The sequence below is a fragment of the Erpetoichthys calabaricus genome, chromosome 3, assembly GCF_900747795.2.
Source record: "Erpetoichthys calabaricus chromosome 3, fErpCal1.3, whole genome shotgun sequence".
NCBI classification, from domain to species: domain Eukaryota; kingdom Metazoa; phylum Chordata; class Cladistia; order Polypteriformes; family Polypteridae; genus Erpetoichthys; species Erpetoichthys calabaricus.
Genome location: NC_041396.2, coordinates 15,809,670 through 15,831,426, shown reverse-complemented (window position 1 = coordinate 15,831,426; position 21,757 = coordinate 15,809,670). Strand labels below are relative to the sequence as shown.

The 21,757-nt window shown below is 42.4% G+C and overlaps 1 protein-coding gene across 4 annotated transcripts in view; it reads left to right on the top strand.

The window, feature by feature from the left end:
* runx2a (RUNX family transcription factor 2a) overlaps positions 1-21,757 on the top strand; it is a 197,605-nt gene that overhangs the window by 82,960 nt on the left and 92,888 nt on the right. For all 4 annotated transcript variants that reach the window (XM_051924441.1, XM_051924439.1, XM_051924440.1 and 1 more), the window contains one exon: positions 14,766-14,870. In XM_051924441.1, the coding sequence (XP_051780401.1) occupies positions 14,766-14,870 (105 nt within the window). The remainder of the gene's footprint in view (positions 1-14,765; positions 14,871-21,757) is intronic.

Here is a 21,757-nt window from a genome sequence, read left to right as displayed (position 1 = left end):
CCAATGAATGTGGGGGAGAGGCGGACCTTCATTTCAAAAGCTGTAAAGTAAAGGATCGTGTCTGGTTGGAGTGTTCCTTTAAGATTTTTCCTCTCTTATGTGACATGCTTCTAATGGCATACAAAACGTTGGATTATGAGCTGCATAAATAACTGGTGGCTCTAAACTCTCCCTCCCATGAATGAAAAAGTTTCTATTTGGCTTTCATATTCATGAAAGGATTGTTGCTCCATGAATCACTGCAAATGGAATTTCTAACTGGTTCAGCAGTGTCAAAATGCTAGAACTCATTTAAGGATTTCAGACATCCCAACTTTGTAGAATTGAATTCAGGGAGGGTTTTTTTCTGCTGAAAAGGGTGGGGCAATTCAGGGTTGCCCCTCCCCTTCAGATCAATTCCAGGCATATAATTAAACAAATAAGTGCTGCATCACTGCTCCAAATAGCATTCTTTATAATTATATATAGCATGTTTAGTCAAGGGCGGCACGGTGGCGCAGTGGGTAGCGCTGCTGCCTCGCAGTTGGGGGACCTGGGTTCGCTTCCCGGGTCCTCCCTGCGTGGAGTTTGCATATTCTCCCCGTGTCTGCATGGGTTTCCTCCGGGCGCTCCGGTTTCCTCCCACAGTCCAAAGACATGCTGGTTAGAGGTGGATTGGCGATTCTAAATTGGCCCTAGTGTATGCTTGGTGGGTGTGTTTGTGTGTGTGTCCTGCGGTGGGATGGCACCCTGCCCGGGATTGGTTCCTACCCTGTGTTGGCTGGGATTGGCTGCAGCAGACCCCCGTGACCGTGTGTTCGGATTCAGCGGGTTGGAAAATGGATGGATGTTTAGTCAACTTTAAGAGATCCTCAGATACCTCAACCCCATAGCAGTTTCCGTTGATTAATTTGTTGACTTTGTAAGATAACAACAACAACATGTATTTCTAGAGCACATTTTCATTCAAACAGTGTAGCTCAAAGTGCTTCATAAGAAATCAAAGAGAAAGTTACAAGAAAAGAAAAATAAATAAGATAACAAAAGAATTTTAATGAGTAAGTAACAAATAAATATATACCTTATCATTTTTTAATTTATGCTGTTAATCCCTCAGGGGAAATTGTCTTTTTACATGACCTTTTGGGGTTTGAGTGCAGGGTCAGCTGTTGTAAAGCAAGCACTCCTGGAGCAATTTTTCAGGTTATGTGCCGTGCTCAAGGGCCCAATGGAGTAGTGTCCCTTCTGGCGGTAACAGGAGTTGAATTGGCAACCTTCCCGATACCAGCACAGATCCTTTAGCCTCAGAGCCACCACTCCACCCTTTAAAACCCTAGCTATATAGGGTAGTGTCTTTGTATACAATATCATGATATATGTCTCTAAAGATGAGTCAGCAATAAGGTCAGACAAATTCACCAACATTTTATGGGCAAGCTGACCTCTGAATTGTGTCTTTATGTGAAAGGGCGGGTTGTGCTCTACAATAGAAGATGTCAACTATAGCTCAGCTCTGGTCACTTTATCCTTTCAGACTTTCCTGTTGCTGTATTGTTCAAAAATAGTCATGCATTTCACAAAATTATACTGTAGTTTTTACTTTCTCGTATACGACGAATTGTAATCGTCCAGAAATTCGACCTCGAGATTTTGATTGACGTTTTAGAACTCACTAAGTCTGATTTACTTTCTTGTAGTGAAAGTAGTGTAATCAACCAAAAATTCGATTTTGATGAATCTCGATGTTTTAGACTTCCCTGAGTCCTATTTACTTTCTTGTAGTGAAAGTATTATAATCGTTCAAAAATTAGATTCCGAGATTTTGATTAATCTTGACATTTTAGACTTCCCTGAGTCTGAAAATACCATTTTGGGAATTATGTCTGTACGTCTGTGTGTGTGTGTGTTTGTGAGTGTGGGTGTGTGTGTGTGAACATGATAAGTTGAGTACGCTTTCACTTAGGTCAACCAAATTTTGCATACAAGTATTAGGTACAAATCAACTTTTGAGCTTTTCCGCTAACCGGAAGTTGTACTTTACCTTTTAATCATGCAGCTGCAGAGTCCGATTTATTCAACTTAACTTTTATAATAATCTCTTATACTGTATAAATTTCTCTTCTGGTTCATCCTACTTCCTGTTCAAAAGCAGTCCCGCCCACACGCAGCTGACACAGCATTTCTCGATTCCTATTCCTGCTCTTCCAAACCCTTCTCCACGCTGCCTGAGGCCTTCCATACACCCCCACACAACTTTTCTCTTTTCTTATTCCTCCTTCGGACTACCATGTTCCCTGTTCCTCTCCCATGACCCCATTGGTGTCACGTCACCACCATATATCTAGCCTGACCACGTGACCATTCACTTCAGCCATGTGTGCGCCTGGGAGTCTTTTCCATAGCCTGCTATAGAAAGGTACTCTGTCGACCATTGGCATTGGGAGGCTCCGTTCTCTACTCTGCTATCTCAGGAATGAGATAACCCCTGGCAGGAGTGCCTCGACTTTATAGTGGCTGGAATGAAAGAGGTGGAGTCGGTTTCCCTGATTGGCTGAAGAGATGATGTCATCAGCGACAATGCCCCCTGGTGTGCTGGAGTGGTAGTGTTTACTTGTGATGAGCCTCATGCACAATGTAAAAACCCTGTGCAAAAATACAAACAAGTTTGGGAGCAGGCACTGATGCACCATGTTGCCGCACCCACCACATGATGAACCACCTCAGGACCCTAAATTAGGACCCAAGTGCAGCTGTGCGATGGGTGACACCTCAGCACCACACCAGTTCAAATGGATTGGAACATCCATCCATCCATCCATTCTCTTCCGCTTATCCGAGGTCGGGTCGCGGGGGTAGCAGCTTGAGCAGAGATGCCCAGACTTCCCTCTCCCCGGCCACTTCGTCTAGCTCTTCCGGGAGAATCCCAAAGTGTTCCCAGGCCAGCCAGGAAGCATAGTCCCTCCAGCGTGTCCTGGGTCTTCCCCGGGGCCTCCTCCCGGTTAGATGTGCCCGGAACACCTCACCAGGGAGGCGTCCTGGAGGCATCCTGATCAGATGCCCGAGCCACCTCATCTGACTCCTCTCGATGCGGAGGAGCAGCGGCTCTACTCTGAGCTCCTCTTAGATGACTGAGCTTCTCACCCTATCTTTAAGGGAGAGCCCAGACACCCTGCGGAGGAAACTCATTTCAGCCGCTTGTATTTGCGATCTCGTTCTTTCGGTCACTACCCATAGCTCATGACCATAGGTGAGGGTAGGAACATAGATCGACTAGTAAATTGAGAGCTTTGCCTTGTGGCTCAGCTCCTTTTTGACCACGACAGACCGATGCAGAGCCCTCATCACTGCGGACGCTGCACCGATCCACCTGTCGATCTCACGCTCCATTCTTCCCTCACTCATGAACAAGACCCCAAGATACTTGAACTCCTCCACTTGAGGCAGGATCTCGCTACCAACCCTGAGAGGGCACTCCACCCTTTTCCGGCTGAGGACCATGGTCTCGGATTTGGAGGTGCTGATTCCCATTCCAGCCGCTTCACACTCAGCTGCGAACCGATCCAGAGAGAGCTGAAGATCACGGCCTGATGAAGCAAACAGGACAACATCATCTGCAAAAAGCAGTGACCCAATCCTGAGTCCACCAAACCGGACCCCCTCAACACCCTGGCTGCGCCTAGAAATTCTGTCCATAAAAGTTATGAACAGAATCGGTGACAAAGGGCAGCCCTGGCGGAGTCCAACTCTCACTGGAAACGAGTTCGACTTACTGCCGGCAATGCGGACCAAGCTCTGACACCGGTTGTACAGGGACCGAACAGCCCTTATCAGGGGGTCCGGTACTATGGATTGGAACAGTGTGAGGATTTTTACAATGGCTGGAGTGACAGTCCTTCCACCAACCCCTGAGTTCTCCTTGTGAGTTGGACTGAAATATACAAAAACTAGGCCTGCTCGCTTCACTCTCCAATACCCAGGCCTACGCTATGCACTAGCCTCTTTGTGGTTCTGTCGCTTGTGTATGGGGATGTGGATGTACAATTTAAACAGATTGTTATTTTCATGAGAATTGTTACATATGCATAATAAAGCTACCTATTTTACATTACAGCGAGTAATTAACCATAGAAAAAAATAGTAAACCGTAATAAATTGAAAGTAAATTATGTTTCATGTTGCGTTAGAGGTATATGATTTTGTTCTGTTTGGCTTTGAAATAAACACGCAAATACTTTTAACTTACACTTTTACCATAAAACTTGAGTAAAATTTTTTTAAATAAATTTTCGTCAATATCGCATTGAATTTTTATTCTGTAACGCCCGAGACTGAATTTAATTTCTTTCTCTCTATTCAATAAAACGACTTTTTCGAATTTTTGCTATGAGATTCATTAATTATCTTTGCAAAGCTATTCGGGAAACGGGAAACGGTTAACATTTTAAAACGATTGGCATATCAAGATCTCCTTTGTTGTCTAATGTTATCCCCTGAAGACGTACTACATTACCTTTCTTGGATACAGCCTTTTTTCTGCAGTAATTCGTGCAGAGGAAGACTGGATGGTGTTAACGGTTGTAGATATTCTACGGGATATTGTAAGTTGATGTTTTAATTTTCCGCACAATCACCACCAACTGTTTCAGTATAGTCTATTGATACGCATTTAACCAATTTGCAGTGTAACCGATCGACAATTTTCAAGTTAATTTGTTTGACTTCATCGTTTCTCGGTGCTAGGATTGCCCGTGTACTCATTTCTTTTGTTGATAACCCTTCGGGATGAAATTCATCAATAAGATTTGGACATAATACGTCTTCTTTAATTGGGAACTTAAAGTAAGAAAAAACGTAGAAATTTATAAGTGCTGAGAGTGCAGGAAGTGTGTCTGACAAAAGCATTCGCATGAATGAGAGGTGAGAGGGCTGTGGGCGTGGTTCAACATGATTGAGAGGAGGGCGTGACTTGAAAAAATCTCATGGCCAAAGTCTCGTCTCACAGGACTTGAAAAAATCTGTTGAAAAATGCCTTGTCTTGTCCTAGGATTTTTTTGTATAATACTGTAGAGACATACATATGAGGGGGGGATGTAAAAATAACGAGAATAATTTTTTAAATATTTCTCTGAACATTTCCAAAATGTAATAACCCTCAAAATACTCTCTATGAGACACAATACCGTTGTGGCCAAAAGATAGATAGATAGATAGATAGATAGATAGATAGATAGATAGATAGATAGATAGATAGATAGATAGATAGATAGATAGATAGATAGATAGATAGATAGATAGATAGATAGATAGATAGATAGATAGATAGATAGATAGATAGATACTTCTGTCAGCAGGGCAGCCCTCTACATGGTTTGGCCATTCTTCTCTGACCTCTGGCATCAACTGCCGCTCACTGGATATTTTTACATTTTTCAGACCACTCTCTGTAAACCCTACAGATGGCTGTGCCTGAAAATCCCAGTAGATTAGCAGTTTCTCAGATACTCAGACCAGCCTGTCTGGCACCAACAACCATGCCACGTTCAAAGCCACTTCAGTCACGTTTCTTCCCCAATCGGATGCTCAGTTTGAACTTCAGCTGGTGGTCTTGACAAGGTCTACTGGCCAAAATGCATTGTGATTGCCAGATTAGATGTTTGAACAGGTGTAGTAAAGTGGCCAATGAGTGCATCTCTTCCACTTTTTCTGTCCCTCTGATTGGTTTATTTCTTATTCTGCCCTTTTTTGTAACTCCACACATCCATCTCCACATTCTCATGTGACCCCTTTACTGCCCATGTCTCAGATCCATACATCACTGCTGGTCTCACCACTGCCTTAAAGACCTTAATGTTAACGTTTGCCAAAGATTAAAAAAAAAAAAAAGTTCCCTTTTACAGAAGCTGCATCTTGGTGGGTAGAGTTAGCAGAAATCTTTTACATAGTAGGCCAGTTGAGCTACTTTTAAACTTTGTCTAGAAAGATATGACAACCCCCTTCCTTTTTTCTTGCACACGTGCAAGCAGCTAATGGCAGAAGCCAAACTTCCTCTTTGAAGCAGGCCGGCTTGGTGGAGGATCAGACTCTCGACTGCTGCCAGAGGCAGGAAGGATTGGAGAGTTTAGTCCAGACTTGCCTCTCAGAAATGCCGGGGCCTAAAGGACGTCTTTCACATCACTCAGTTCAGGCTTGGGGGTATTGACCAGAAACAACTGGGAGCTAATGCACTAGGAATGAGGCGAGGAACGCCAGAGTGCTTTATTCTGGAGGGATTTGAAAAGAAGTTATGAAACTTGAATTTATCTGGTAATTCCGGGCTTTGATGTACATCCAATGCGTAGTGGCACCCTTGGGAATGAGTGCCAGCACTTCTCAGCGACTGGTGGAGCCATGCAGGGTGTATTCTGGGCTTGGGACTGAAGGATTTGGAGTCTGTCCTTTTCGGAGGGGGGGTGGAATTCGTCAACATTTTATTTACAAGCTCAGCACACAGGCTCCTCAATACAAGTAAATAGGCCTTTTAGTGTGAGGGCTGAGGCTCTACTGTGTGCTACAGTAGATTCAGAAAGTATCCAGACCCCTTCACTTTCCACACACTTTGCTGTTTTTAGTGGATTTCATTTTAAACGGATACATTTGCCATGTTTGCCCATCAGTGTTCTCAGTGTCAACTTATCATGACAAAGTGAAAACAACTTTTCAGAAGTGTTTAAAGACACTTCATTGTGTACTTTTTAGAAGCCCCTTACAGCCTTGAGTCTTCTTGTTTAAGTCTCCCCAAGCTTTGCACACCTGGCTTTAGTCAATTGATCCCATTCTTCCTGGCATATCCTCTCAAGCTACGTTAGATTGGATGCAAAGCGTCTGTAAACTGCCATCTTCAGGTCTCTGCACACATGTTCGGTGGGGTTCAAGTCCGGGCTTTGGCTGGGACACTCAAGGACACACAGTGTCTTGTCCCAAAAGCCACTCCAGCGTTGGCTTAGCTGTGCACTTCTTATCATCGTCTTACCCAATGATGACCCCTCGCCTGCACTCTGGAACAAGTTTTCTTCAAGACCCTCTCTGTATTTGACGGCATTCATCCTTCCCTCCATTCTGGCCAGTCTCCTTGTCCCTGCTGCTGAGAAGCATCTCCATAGTAGGATGTTGCCACCAACATTCTTCACTGTAGGGATGGAACTAGGCAGCTAATGAGCAGTGCCAAGCCTTTGGCCAGCATAACACTTGAAGTTCTCTTCAAAAAGTCCAATTTTTGTTTCATCAGAGCAGAGAATATTTTTCCTTCCACTCTCAGAGTCCTTTAAACTGTCATATGCCCTTTCGCCGAGCCTCTCAATAAACAGCTGATCGATGGGGTGCTGTTGTGATGGTCATCCTTCTGACAGGTTCTCCCATTTTAGCAATGGACTTATGAAGCTCTGCTGGTTTGACCATTGAACTCTTGGTCACCACCCTGACCAAGATCCATCTTGCCCGGTTACTCAGTTTGGCTGGGTGGCCAACTCTTGAAAGACTCCTGGTGATTCCAACTTCTAACTCCACACTGCAGTTAGCTACTCTAGAATAAGGAACTTATTGATAGAGTGCTGCTAAGAGGATCATCTTTCAGACAGGTTTTCCCATCTCAACAAAAGACTCTTAATCTTCTGCTAGAGTGACCATTGAGTTCTTGGTCACTTCCCTCACCAAGGTTACTCAGTTTAACTGGACGGCCAACTTTTGGAAGAGTTCTGGTGATTCCAACTTCAAACTCCACAGAGCAGTTAGATACTCTAGAATAAAGACCTGATTGATGGAGTGCTGCTGAGAGTATTGTCCTTCAGACAGGTTCTCCCATCTCAACAAAAGACTAATGTTCTGTTAGAATGACTATTGAGTTTTTGGTCACCTCCCTCACCAAGGTCCTTCTTGCCTGGTTACTCAGTTTGGCTGGACGGCCAAATCCAAAAATAGTTCTGGTGGTTCCAACTTCTAACTCCACATGGCAGTTAACCACTCTAGAATAAGGACTTGATTGATGGAGCACTGCTGAGAGTATTGTCCTTCAGACAGGTTCTCCCATCTCAACAAAAGACTAATGTTCTGTTAGAGTGACTATTGAGTTTTTGGTCACCTCTCTCACCAAGGTCCTTCTTGCCTGGTTACTCAGTTTGGCTGGATGGCCAAATCCAGGAAGAGTTCTGGTGGTTCCAACTTCTAACGCCACACAGCAGTAGCCACTCTAGAATAAGAACCTGAATGATGGAGTGCTGCTGTCCTTAAAACAGGTTCTCCCATCACAACAAAAGACTAATGTTCTGTTATAATGACCATTGAGTTTTTGTTCACTTCCCTCACCAAGGCTCTTGTTGCCCGGTTACTCAGTTTGGCTGGATGTCCAACTCTTGGAATCATTCCTGGTGATTCCAGCCTCTAACTGCACATGACAGTTAGCCACTCTCAAATAAGGACCTGATTGATGGAGTGCTGCTGTGCTTCAGACAGGTTCTCTCATCTCAACAAAAGACTTTAATGTTCTGTTAGAGTGACCATTAAGTTCTTGGTCACGTCCCTCACCAAGGCCCTTCTTTCCTGGATACTCAGTTTGGACAGATGACCAACTCCAGGAAGAGTTCTGGTAGTTCCAAACATCTTCCATTTCACAATTATCGAGGTTACTGTGGTTCTGGAAACATTCAGAGCTTTAGAAAAGATTTTATCCCCTGTCCTTGATCAAATGCTGAGGTCATCAGAGAGTTCCTTGGACTTCATGGTTTGGTTTTTGTCCTGAATTGTTGGACCTTCTATACACAGATACATGTGTGCTTTTCTAAAATGACGTCCAGTCAATTTAGTTTGCTAGAGGTGATCTCCAATCACGTTCTGTACACAAGAAGATAAACAGGAAGAACCCAACCATAATTTGGAGTGTCACAGCAAATATTTATAGAAATGAGAGATTTCAGTCTTTGAATTTTAATAGTGTAAATTAAACACAAAGACAGCATCAAAAGTTTGGGGACCCCCCCCCCCCCCCCATATACTGTAGATGTCAGGCAAGTGAAATACGTCTTTACAAATTGGAGTCCAAAACAGAACTGAGAAAAACAAAGAGTAGGCAGTATATATGTTACCGGCAATGTATGAAAGGCATGCATTGTATAGAATGTCTAGGCAACATATAGAATGCCGAAAATTGGACGTCAAAGTATGAAACGATTAATTTGTCGCACATTTCCTAGGCATTCTATGCAATGCCAAAAGACAAGCCGGCAAAGTATAAAATACTCCCGCTAATGACGTTTCTAATGTCACGTGGCAAGGCTCGCCTCAGACGGAGAATCCCCCATTTGCATTTCAGTGCAATTTAAAATAAAACTCTTTCCTTCCTTTCTGCAACAAGTAGGTTCATATTTTATTTTCTCTTGTTTTCCTCAATAAGAAAGTCCTATACTTTATTTTGTATTTTCATATACGTCTTTTCAATAAAAGCCTTTTCATGACTCTCTTTTAATACTTTGCCTAAATAGCATTTGTCATTCTATGTAATGCCTAGGTATTACATACAATGCCTAGGGAAAGTATATATAATATTAAAATAATTCGGATATTTTATACTTTGCCCAAAAACACCAAGCATTGTATATATTGCCTATGAATTCTATACAATACCCAGCATTTCATACATTGCCGGTATCGGCGGAAGGAAATGACATCATGAGTATATGACATCCCGGATGTGACATCAGGAGGAGGCGGGATCTGCTGGACCAGAACAGGAAGTGATGTTGTCTGGGGACCGGAAGTGATGGCTAGGCTGAATCAGAATCAGAATATCTTTATTGTCATTGTAACAAATACAAGAAATTAGGTGCAGTCCCTGCGGTGTCAAAATATAAATAAATATAATTACTAAAGGATAGGAAAGGATAAGAAGAAATAAGGTAGAACACAAACATACAACATAAGACCTTAATTGCACATGAAACTCTATTACACAGATGTCATCTATTGCACTGTTGCATTGAAAGTGATTAGGTGGCATTCAGTGGCCTAATAGCAACAGGGCAGAAACTGTTATTCAGTCTATTAGTTTTTGTTTTGATGCTCCCATATCTTTTGCCTGATGGCAACAGTTGGAACATGTCATGAGGCACAATACAGACATTGCTGTTGGCATAAAGGACCCCCCCCCCCCCCCATAGAGTTTCTTTTAGATTAAGTTAGATTAGATTATTTATTTATAAAACAACATTTAAAACAACAGAGGTTGTGCCAAACTGCTGTACAAATTTCTTGACACCTTTCTGATGAATGATTAATTGGTTGGAAATCCTCAGTGTTGGTGTGTCACAGAGAGGATGTGCAGCTTTGTTCATAATGGCACTCAGTTTTGTTTTAATTCTCTCATCCTCCACAACCTCCCAGGGTCCCTTTAACTGAGCCTGCCTTTTAAATTAGTCTGTTGATTTGGTGGGCTTCTCATGAAGTGATGTCACCAGCCCACCACACCATGCAGGCCATCAAAGAGTTGTAGAAGATGTGAAGGATGTCACTTCCCACGTTAAAGGAGCACAGTCACCTAAGATCAATGGGCCCGCTCTGCGCTTTCTGCTATAGTTCCTCTGTGTTCTGAGACCAGTCCAACCTGCCATTAATATGGACCCCCGAGTACTTGTAGGAGTGGACTACCTCCACATCTACCCGCTGAATAGTGACCAGACACAGAGGCTGTTTGGTGTGGCGAAAGTCAATAAGCAGTTCCTTTGGTTTTGCTGATGGACTATCTGTCAGGCAGACCACCGTTTATGTGTGAGCAACACTGATGTTAAGATGCAGACAATTCTCAAAGTTCTCCTCCTGACTCCCCCTCTTTTGTCTCATCCCCCTTATCAACACATCCCCATAAGTGCAGAATCATCTGAGAATGTCTGCAATTGACATGACCTGCTGCTATATTTATAGTCTGAGGTGTACAGAGTGACAAGAAACGGAGTCAGGCCTGTTCATGTGGTGCTCCAGTGTTGCTCACACGTAAATGGTGGTCTGCCCGACAGACAGTCCATCATCAGGACACCTCAGGCTCATCCACCTGCATGTCTCAGAGTTTACCCCTTAACAGGGATGGCTGGATGGTACTGAAGATGCTGGAGAAATCAAAAAACATCATCCTCACAATGCTGGCAACTTTGTCCAGGTAAGTTAAAGCCTTGTGGAGCAGACAGAGAATAATTATATTCTTTGCTTTGCTTGCAGTGAAATGCACCACATTAAAACAAAGATCAGTCGATGACTCTTATCATTCGTTGCAGCACTCATAAAGACATGCACCATTATCACACGATCACCTTCTTCAAAAGTGTGAACTTCACTCAATGCACGACCGGCTCAGCTAATGGAAACCTTGTATGAGTCAAGCACATAGACATTAGTACTGTAGTGAAAAATGTGCAGTGAGTGGGGCATCCCCCCCTCAAATCCCCTACCACCATCACCACAACCAGCCTGTCTTAAAGTCTGTCACACATGCGTTGGCTTTTCTCTGGAGGATACTCTGTGAGAGCGGAGGCTAGCAAGGAGCTGTCATCAGGCAAGTATGCAGCAGTTAGTCACGTCAGATAGCGAGCGAGCGGAGAAAGAGACAGGAAAAGGTAGGAGGAAAGCGATGACTCAGTAAACAGTCAGCAATCTGTGTGTGTGTGTGTGTGTGTGTGTGTGTGTGTGTGCTCCAGAGCTGCGTCTCAGCCAGCATGAAGTGACCACCATCTAATATACAGTACGATCCACATGGCTTGTGAGGTGGAGCTAGTGCTGCAGGGTCCTTCAGCTCGTACTCAAATGCAAGAAAAGGTCTGTGAGTCCCAGGAGCCTTTGGAGTAAATGCTGCCATTCTGAGTGCTGCTTGTAAATGAGCTCTTTGGCTCCCCTTGAGACTTTTGTTTTTTTTAAGCAGAGGCCGATAGCAGCCAATCAAAGGCAATGTGAAACTTCGTTAGAGAGCCAAAATGCACAACACTTTTCAAAAGAGGTCAGACCCTCGACAAACCGTCTAATGTTACTGAATGTTAAAAACTACCCTGAAATTTTGTTTTCGGTAAATTTTATTTTATTTCAAAGCTTCCGAAACTAAAAATAATTTTCAATGTGTTTCTAAAAACCTTAGGAAAAAGAAAATCTGCAGGGCAGATCTATCTATCTATCTATCTATCTATCTATCTATCTATCTATCTATCTATCTATCTATCTATCTATCTATCTATCTATCTATCTATCTATCTATCTATCTATCTATCTATCTATCTATCTATCTATCTATCATATAGTCAGGCAGTCATTTTCCAACCCGTTATATCCTAACACAGGGTCGCGGCGGTTTGCTGGAGCCACAGATCTATCATATAGTGCATTTCCTATCTATCTATCTATCTATCTATCTATCTATCTATCTATCTATCTATCTATCTATCTATCTATCTATCTATCTATCTATCTATCTATCTATCTATCTATCTATCTATCTATCTATCTATATCTATCATAGAGTGTCTTTCCTATCCATCTACAGTAATCCCTCGCTATATCGCGCTTCGCCTTTCGTGCCTTCACTCCATCGCGGATTTTATATGTAAGCATATTTAAATATATATCGCGGATTTTTTGCTGGTTCGTGGATTTCTGCGGACAATGGATCTTTTAATTTCTGGTACATGCTTCCTCAGTTGGTTTGCCCAGTTGATTTCATACAAGGGACACTATTGGCAGATGGCTGAGAAACTACCCAGCTTACTTTTCTCCCTCTCTCTCTTGCACTGACTTTCTCTGATCCTGACGTAGGGGGATTGAGCAGGGGGGCTGTTCGCAAACCTAGACGATACGGACGCTCGTCTAAAAATGCTGAAAGATTATCTTCACGTTGCTACCTTCTGTGCAAGCTGCTTCCTGAAGCAACATGCTGCCCGGTGCTTCGCATACTTAAAAGCTCGAAGGGCACGTATTGATTTGTGATTGTTTGTTTTCCTCTCTCTCTCTCTCTCTCTGCTCCTGACGGAGGGGGTGTGAGCTGCCGCCTTCAACAGCTTTGTGCCGCGGTGCTTCGCATACTTAAAAGAAAAACAGCCCTATTGATTTGTTTGCTTTTCTCTATCTCTCTGACGCGCACTCCTTTGAAGAGGAAGATATGTTTGCATTCTTTTAATTGTGAGACAGAACTGTCATCTCTGTCTTTTCATGGAGCACAGTTTAAACTTTTGAAAAAGAGACAAATGTTTGTTTGCAGTGTTTGAATAACGTTCCTGTCTCTCTACAACCTCCTGTGTTTCTGCGCAAATCTGTGACCCAAGCATGACAATATAAAAATAACCATATAAACATATGGTTTCTACTTCGCGGATTTTCTTATTTCGCGGGTGGCTCTGGAACGCAACCCCCGCGATGGAGGAGGGATTACTGTATCTATATTATAGTGCCACTCCACCACTGGAGTCGATTTGGTCACATAATCCTCCTGGTTGCCACACTAACATTTTGTTTTTTATATATATATATATATATATATATACTAGGGGGCTTTGCCACCTGCTCACTCCGCTCGCCACCCCCCGGGCCTGCGCTGTTATAAACTAGCCTCTTTGCGGTTCTGTCACTCGCATATCGGGATGCGGTTGTACAATTTAAACAGATTGTTATTTTCATGGGAATTTTTACATATGCATAATAGAACTAACTATTTTACATTACAGCGAGTAATTAAGCACAGTAAAAAATAGTAAAACATAATAATTTGAAAGTAAATTATGTTTCATGTTGCGTTAGAGGTATTCGATGCGAAATATGATTTTGTTCTGTTTGGCTTTGAAATTAACACGCAAATACTTTTTAAACTTACACTTTTACTGTAAAACTTCAGTAAAAACAATTTTTTTAATTAAATTTTCTTCAATATTGCATTGAATTGCGATTCTGTGTTTGGATTTTCATCGTGACTATGCAACGTATAACTGCCCGTGAGTGAATTTCATTTCTTTTTCTCTATTAAATAAACCAGACTTTTTGGAATGTTGTCCCTGGGATTTCTTAATTGTCATAGCAAAAGCTATTCTAACGGGAAACTGTAAACGTTTTAATATGAATGGTATATCAAGATTTCCTTTGTTGTGTAATGTTATCCCCTGAAGATATACTACATTACCTTTCTTGGTTACATCCTTCTTTCAACAGTAATTCGGCCGGTGGAAGACCGCACAGTGTTAATGGTTGTAGATATTCTTCGTGATATTGTAAGTTGATGATTTCATCTTCCGCACCATCACCACCAACTGTTTCAGTATAGTCTATTGATATGCATTTAACCAATTAGCTGTGTAACTGATTGACAATTTTCACGTTAATTCTTTTCACTTCATCGTTTCTCTGTGATAGGATTGCGCTGTGTACTCATTTCTTCTGTTGATAACCCTTCGGGATGAAATTCTTCAATAAGATTTGGACATACATCTTCTTTAATTGGGAACTTAAAGTGAGGAAAACATTAAAAATTTATAAGAGCTGAGAGCGCAGGAACTGTGTCTGTCAAAAGCATTCACATGAATGAGAAGTGAGAGGACCATGGGTGTGGGCTGTTAACCGTAAATGGTTGAGAGGAGGCTGTGACTTGAAAAAATCTAATGGCCAAAATCTCAACTCATGAGGCTTGAAAAAATCTTCCAAAAAGTCTCATCTCGTCACAGGATTTTTTATTATAATACAGAGATTTTCATGTGACCCTCCTGGTTGTGACACTAACGTCTTATTTTTTGTATATTTGGCAGGGAAGAGCTTCACTCTGACAATCACAGTCTTCACAAACCCTCCGCAAGTGGCAACTTACCACCGAGCCATTAAGGTTACAGTGGATGGACCTCGAGAGCCCAGACGTGAGTACTCAAAATGCATATGGGGGTGGATTTGGTTTTCTGCCTGTAGCACACTGGTGATGTAGTATATGCTGGCTTTTACTGTGCTAAACATGACAGATGTGGGGACAGCGGTGGAGACTGGCACTTCTAGAACATTCCCCTCCCACCCCTTCCTTCCCTTTGCTTCATTGTTCATTCTTACTGGAGCGCAGTCGCATATCCTACATTCAGCCAAATAAATGTGCGGCATGTGCTCATTTATTTTTGGGTCTCACCTGGGGTCATCTTGCAAACAATAGGAGCCCACATTGAAAGCACAAGCACGGCAGGTCAGTTTAGCAACATCAGTCTGAGAGCAAACCGACATGCGTATGGTACGTTCCTATTAGTTACAGCAAGATGCGCCCCAACAGCCATACTTCAGCTTGCGAGACAGTAAAGCTGCCCATCATGCCAATGTGCCATCTCACAGGAGCTCTCGTTTGTCACATCCCTAGCTGCAACTTTCCTTTCCAATAACAGAACATATGTTGGCGTCCATAATCACACCAGAGCCAGTTTGGATTTGCCAGTTAACCGGCATGTCTTTGGAGATGTGCGCAGTAAATCAGAGGGCATGGAGGACACACAAACTCCAAAAGACAATGACAACAAGTGACATTCAGTTCCAGGAAGGTAAGGATCTGTAAGGCAGTAACTCTAACCACCATGCCACCATTCCCCCACCAATATCTCATCTCAAGGGGCCAGAGCCTATTTCAGTAGCATTAGGGTGCCAGGCAGGGCACCAATCTATCAGGAGGACTACTAATACAGACTCCCATACTTGGAGAGGTTTAGAAACTCTGAATATCCTAAACAACATGACTTTGGTGATGGGAGAAAAAAACTGGATTATTCTGAGGAACAACCACAAGGAGAACATGCAAACTCCACAAAGACAACGAACCTGGGGCACTGGATCTGGGAGGCAGCTGCACTAACTGCTGTGCCCTTTTTGTTTTTAATGCAAGACGTAGTACTATTGTGATAAAGGTAAATATGAGGTGTGACAATTTAATTCCCGGAATGGCTGCGTGATGTCACCCATGACGTAATTGTATCGAAATAACATGACTATTCGTGTTTGAACTAATTCGTGTGTAAATTGCAAGTGCATAGAGCCCGTTGTTAATTAGCTATTGGGAAGGGAATAGATATCTGCGTGTACACTTTGGCGTAAAAATGGGTGATCGAAATTTAGAGCAACATACGAGAATTAATATTAGATTTTGTGTGAAAAATCGGCAAATGTGCTATTAAAACATTACAACTGTTGCACGTGGCATATGGTGATGATGCTATGAAAAAGTCGAGTGTGTGTGAGTGGCATAAGAGGTTCAAAGATGGACGAGAAGACGTGACAGATGACCCCAGAAGCAGACAGCCAATAACAACAATGATAGACGTTAATATTGATAATGAGTTCCAGGCCTCTTTCTAGAAATGGGAACACCGTGTCAGACTGATGGACAACGATATGAATATTCATTGTTGGAAGCTTTAATTCTGGACACTATGATTAGTTTGTCTCTCTGGATTGTTTTATCTTATATATAAACATCTAAGCGTGGAAGTGTGTGTGTCTGTCTGTCCGGCCCGGAAGTGAGAGGTGGAGTCGGGGTAAGGAAACAGAAAACTCGCTTAACCGCTAATAACACAACCGAGGCCAGCATGTTAGCAAAACGAAACCTTTGAAGAAAGACAAAGTCGCTTAGCCGCTAACATCGGTATCCCTTTTACTTTTCCTCCCACCGCTAATACAGAAGCGAGGCGAGTACGTTGGCAAAATGAATCCTCCTAGGAGAGAGACGTCCAAAGGAGTTCCTTTCAATTACCTAACATCTCTACATTTCAATTTTCTTCTGACGATTTCAGTAGTTTCTAAGACTCCGGGCTTTTTATGGCACAGGTTTACACATCTAGATTATAAATTAGGGTGTTTGACCTAACCTGGTAAATGTTTTTATAACACGTTTAAAATGTTGGAAGACTTTGTGCTCGAGTTGTGTAATGTTATCTCTCTATTATAAAAAAAAATCCTGGGAGAGAAAGACGGGAGACGAGACGTGATCTTCACGTTAAGATCACGGAAGACACTTAAAAGACCCGCAAGACGAAAGATAATGGCCACGGAGCGTCTCGCAGGGACCTTAAAACTGAGACTTTGTGCCAAGAGATTGACTCAGTACCGTCTTGCGATGACCTAGAACATAAGATTCTTGCAAGACATGCCCTACTTACAAGCAATCCATATTACTAACCGAGAATGGAAGGCACGGACGCAGGTACATGGCGATGGGACCAGGAGACATAGTGCGCAGGCGCCTACAGCGTGCGTCTCATAAACCACAAACAAAGTCTGATCCACCGTGAACGAAGGAGTCACGGCTCAAAAACGAAAGAGCTCAACTAACGTAAATAAGACATGAAGCAACAACGCGCCCATAGCTAACGACTAACGACACAGCCACACAAAAAAAGAGGATTCTGCACTGCACCCCAGAGTCAAACGGAAGACACTATGGAGACCGCAAAGGTCCAAAAAGATAGTACGGAAGGCGTGAGAAAGTACGAAAGGCGCAGGCGCCTACAACGTGCTTCTGAACTAAACATCCACACTATACAGCATGGTCCGGGTAATGCTCAAAAACGAAAGAGCTCAACTAACGTAAATAAAACATGAAGCAACAATGCACCCATAGCTAACGACTAACGACACAGTCACACAGAAAAGAGGATTCTGCACTGCACCCCAGAGTCAAACGGAAGACACTACGGATACCGCAAAGGTCCACAAAGATAGTACGGAAGGCGCGAGAAAGTACGAAAGGCGCAGGCGCCTACAACGCGCTTCTGAACTAAACGTCCACACTACACAGCATGGTCCGGGTAATGAGAATAAATGAACTCTCCGTATTAAACGTACAGCATCCTCTCATGTCCAAACCATATAGCATATGGGAATCACATTACAGTGATGCATTATTAACAGTACAACCACAGAGAACGCTCCGTATTAACAGTAAGTGCAATTATCCATATTACTAACGGTAGAAAACGGATAACTAATGGAGTCACGGTCACGGCTCTGGCTCCAAAACAAAACTTTTTAACTAACGGACATACAGAAACGAGCCCGCCTGAATACAATTAATGAACACAGGCGCCTACAACGCGCCTCTCAAACAGCAGAGGCAATAGATAAATGGCAAAGAAAGGAACGACAAACAGCCGCTAAACAATTCCGCCAATTAGCTGACAACGCATTCTGTAATGCGTCCACTATTAATGAACATTCATTAGGATTAATGAATATCATTTGCTGTCATTGTCATTCACTTAACTTCCCTGAAGAAACAACTGGCAATACAACTAATGAGTTTACACGTTGTTGTCAAAGGGGTCAGGCTAGACTGCCTCCTTTAGATGAATATCCTGAATATCTACGGATCTTTCTAACTAACAATGTACCCGAAAGTAAAAACTTTATGGGCTGCATTAGATCCTACAATAGTTAATTTGCTTTTGTATCTACCGGGGTAAATATCAGGCCACCAGCTGGCAATGGCCCATACTGCTTTCACGTATGTGGACAAATATTACATCGGATTGGAACAGTGCACCCTGAGCCAAATCACAAACGCAAATATGCACAGATCTACGTGTTAGATCCAGATGACGCAATCTATCACCAATTTACTACAAATGTTGTGTATAAAGAAATATTCCAATAGATCTTTCTATTGTGCCATGCTATGGGTTCTTTACTTCCTTTGTTCGTCATCTACACCTTTACACTCCAGTATATCTCATACATTCATCAATGTATTTCGGGTTACCCAACCCCGGGGGTTGGTGTGCGAAGCGAGCACGGGGCAGAGCCCCCTTGTATCAAATAAGACCACTGGCAGCAAAACATTCAGTCGTCTAAAGGATTTGAGCACACACAGATTCATGGTCTCACTGCATATAAAGCATATAAGGACAATACGTTATAGATGAAACGTTGATGACTAAGTGAAGAAGAAAGAGCAGCACGGAGAAAAGAGACTCAAAAGCGTTGGAGAGAAAAAGAGCAAAAAAGAATAATCGAGGTGCAAATTCAGAAATAAGGAAAGTAATTATCAGCCCAGAACAAGTGGAATTGAAAAAAAAGCACGTCCAATCGGGCTTAGAATTAAAAGACAAAGTAGAACTTCATAAAGACGTTCACAAACGTTGGCGCTATACACATGCAGAGCAGATTATGAAAGCAGTGGAATTTGAAAGGCTCAAAAAAAACAAAAAATGTTGGCGCAATACACATGTGGAGAAAGTTAAAGAATATGAAAGTAGGAAAATTAGAAAGTATAAAAAAAAGAAAGTAAAGATCGCAGTAGCGCAAACAAACGGAAATTATTACTCGAAAAAGGGAAAATAATCACCACGGACCAGGTGTCATTGAAAAAAAAGCAGGACAAAGCGAGGTCAGAAATAAAAGACAGAGTAGCAAACAAAGTAAAACATCATAAATTAGTTACAAAACAAAGGGGCTAAACACATGTGGAGCAGGTTAGAGATAATGAAAACAGTAGAATTCAAAAGACTCAAAAAAAAAATGTAGGCGCGAAACACATGCAGAGCAAGATACACAATATGAACGCAGAAAAAAAACGACAGTGTCAAAAAAAGAAAGTAAACATCGCATTAGCGCAAAAAAAGAGAAATTATTACTCAGAGAAATAACGAAAAGGCGAATAGAGATCGCATATATGGACACAGGTGATATGTCAGAGGGCAGCACAGTGGGTAGCGCTGCTGCCTCGCAGTAAGGAGACCTGAGGTTCGTTTCCTGGGTCCTCCCTGCGTGGAGTTTGCATGTTCTCCCCGTGTCTGTGTGGGTTTCCTCCCACAGTCCAAAGACATGCAGGTTAGGTACATTGGTGATCCTAAATTGTCCCTAGTGTGTGCTTGGTGTGTGGGTGTGTGCCTTGCGGTGGGTTGGCGCCCTTCCTGGGGTTTGTTTCCTGCCTTGCGCCCTGTGTTGGCTGGGATTGGCTCCAGCAGACCCCCGTGACCCTGTAGTTAGGATATAGCAGGTTGGATAATGGATGGATAATATGTCAGAAGTATGTAAGTAAATATTACAAGGCTTTGAAGTTTAAGTTAGAGAATTTCAAAAGCGGAGTTTACCTCACATGCATTTATTGATTACTTTGCAAAAAAAATTATTAACTGCTGATGATGTCGATCGCTTTGTCTGTGCTGAAATTCCAAACAGAGAAACCTATCCTGAATTATGGTACAAAGTCATTAAACACATGTCTCACTGACCTCATTTAAAAGATTCAGCACGTTGGGACTCCAAAGATTTCAAATATTGTTGTTACATAAGTTCTGAAATAAAAGTGAAACTAATGAAATAGCAACAATTCAAAGAAAAAAAAATCTTAAAAGTGTGTATCCAGAAAAACAAACACAGGGGTTGGCGAGCAAAGTGAGCAGGGGGGCGAAGCCCCCTAGTATAAAATATGTTGTAAATGTGAATGTGTAATACAGGGTTGGGTTAACTAAATATACTTATTTGACAATTGACCTGGCTGCTTCTTAATTGGTAGTCTGATTGAACTTTTGCAGCTGGTTTAGTATAATTTGGTGTTTTTTTGTAACGCATGAGAGAATATGACAGGAAGAACGGAATGCAGGTGTGCAAAGCTGGTAGAGATTTACCTAAGAAGAGTCAAAACTGGAATTGCTGCCTCAAGGGATTCTAAAAAGTATTGAAAGAAGGGTCTCAATGAAGGAGCGATTTTAGGTTTTGATTTTTAGTAAATGTGTAGATCTTTCTGAAAATGTGTTTTCACTTTGTCGTTATGGGTTATTGAGTTTAGGCTGGTGGGCAAAAATGGCAGATTTCTCCATTTTAGAATGAAATGTACAACGCAGAATGTGAAGGGACTCTGAATACGTTCTGAATCTATCTTATTTATTTATTTTTTCAACTTCTTGTGATGTCCGCTTGTCGATGCATTGCCTGTGTGCCAGTTGTGGCTTTTTTAGCCTTGCCATGTTCCTCTCGGCCCAGGACTTCTGGTGTTTCCGCCTTGCATATTTTTGGAAGAATCCCATGAAGGAAACAAAACCAAACACTTGTTCCTATTAACAGCGTGCTAAATGTTTATGGTGTCCTCCAGTGCCAGTTGATCTGGGCTGCAGCTGCTCCAATGTGCCTTTTTTTTATTCTTAATATATTTGTATTTTCATTTTTTGTCGGAGCTATCAATGCTATCACATCACAAACAACTTTTGTTCCCTTAACCTCCCGCCCTGCCCAATAAACTGCATCCGGCCTTGGCAGTCACAGTTGTCTAGCAGTTGATCGTCATTCATTAGCAGATTAAAAACTACCCGTGGCATCATTGATGTGCCTCACTTTGATCTTCCTCGCTTCTCATTCATCTGCTTTGTTGTGAAACTTTATTTTTGTTATTTTGCAAGAGGACATCCAAAGGCTACATTATGGCGTAGTAAAACATGAAGGGGATGACGGTTCCCCAAAAGAACAAAGCAGGCCCACTTACAGGAGGAAGGTTTCACGTAATAGCAGGTGCTTCTTATCTTCTGCTGTGACCTTCCATTGATACCATTACACTGTGCTGTGAATTGGCATCTTTACGTGGAACAAACCTGCAGTGGACAAGAGATTCCATTGCAGTTAGAAGCTTGATCAGTCTCTTGGGCAGGTAGAGCGCTCTTTTTTGGCTGAGCTGGCTGTTTAATGTCCACACTACTCCATTTTAATATAAAAACTGGCCATTATTCTTCATTTGTCACCTTTTGTCCACACCGCTCTGCTGTTTTTAACCTTTCAAAGTGGAGATTTC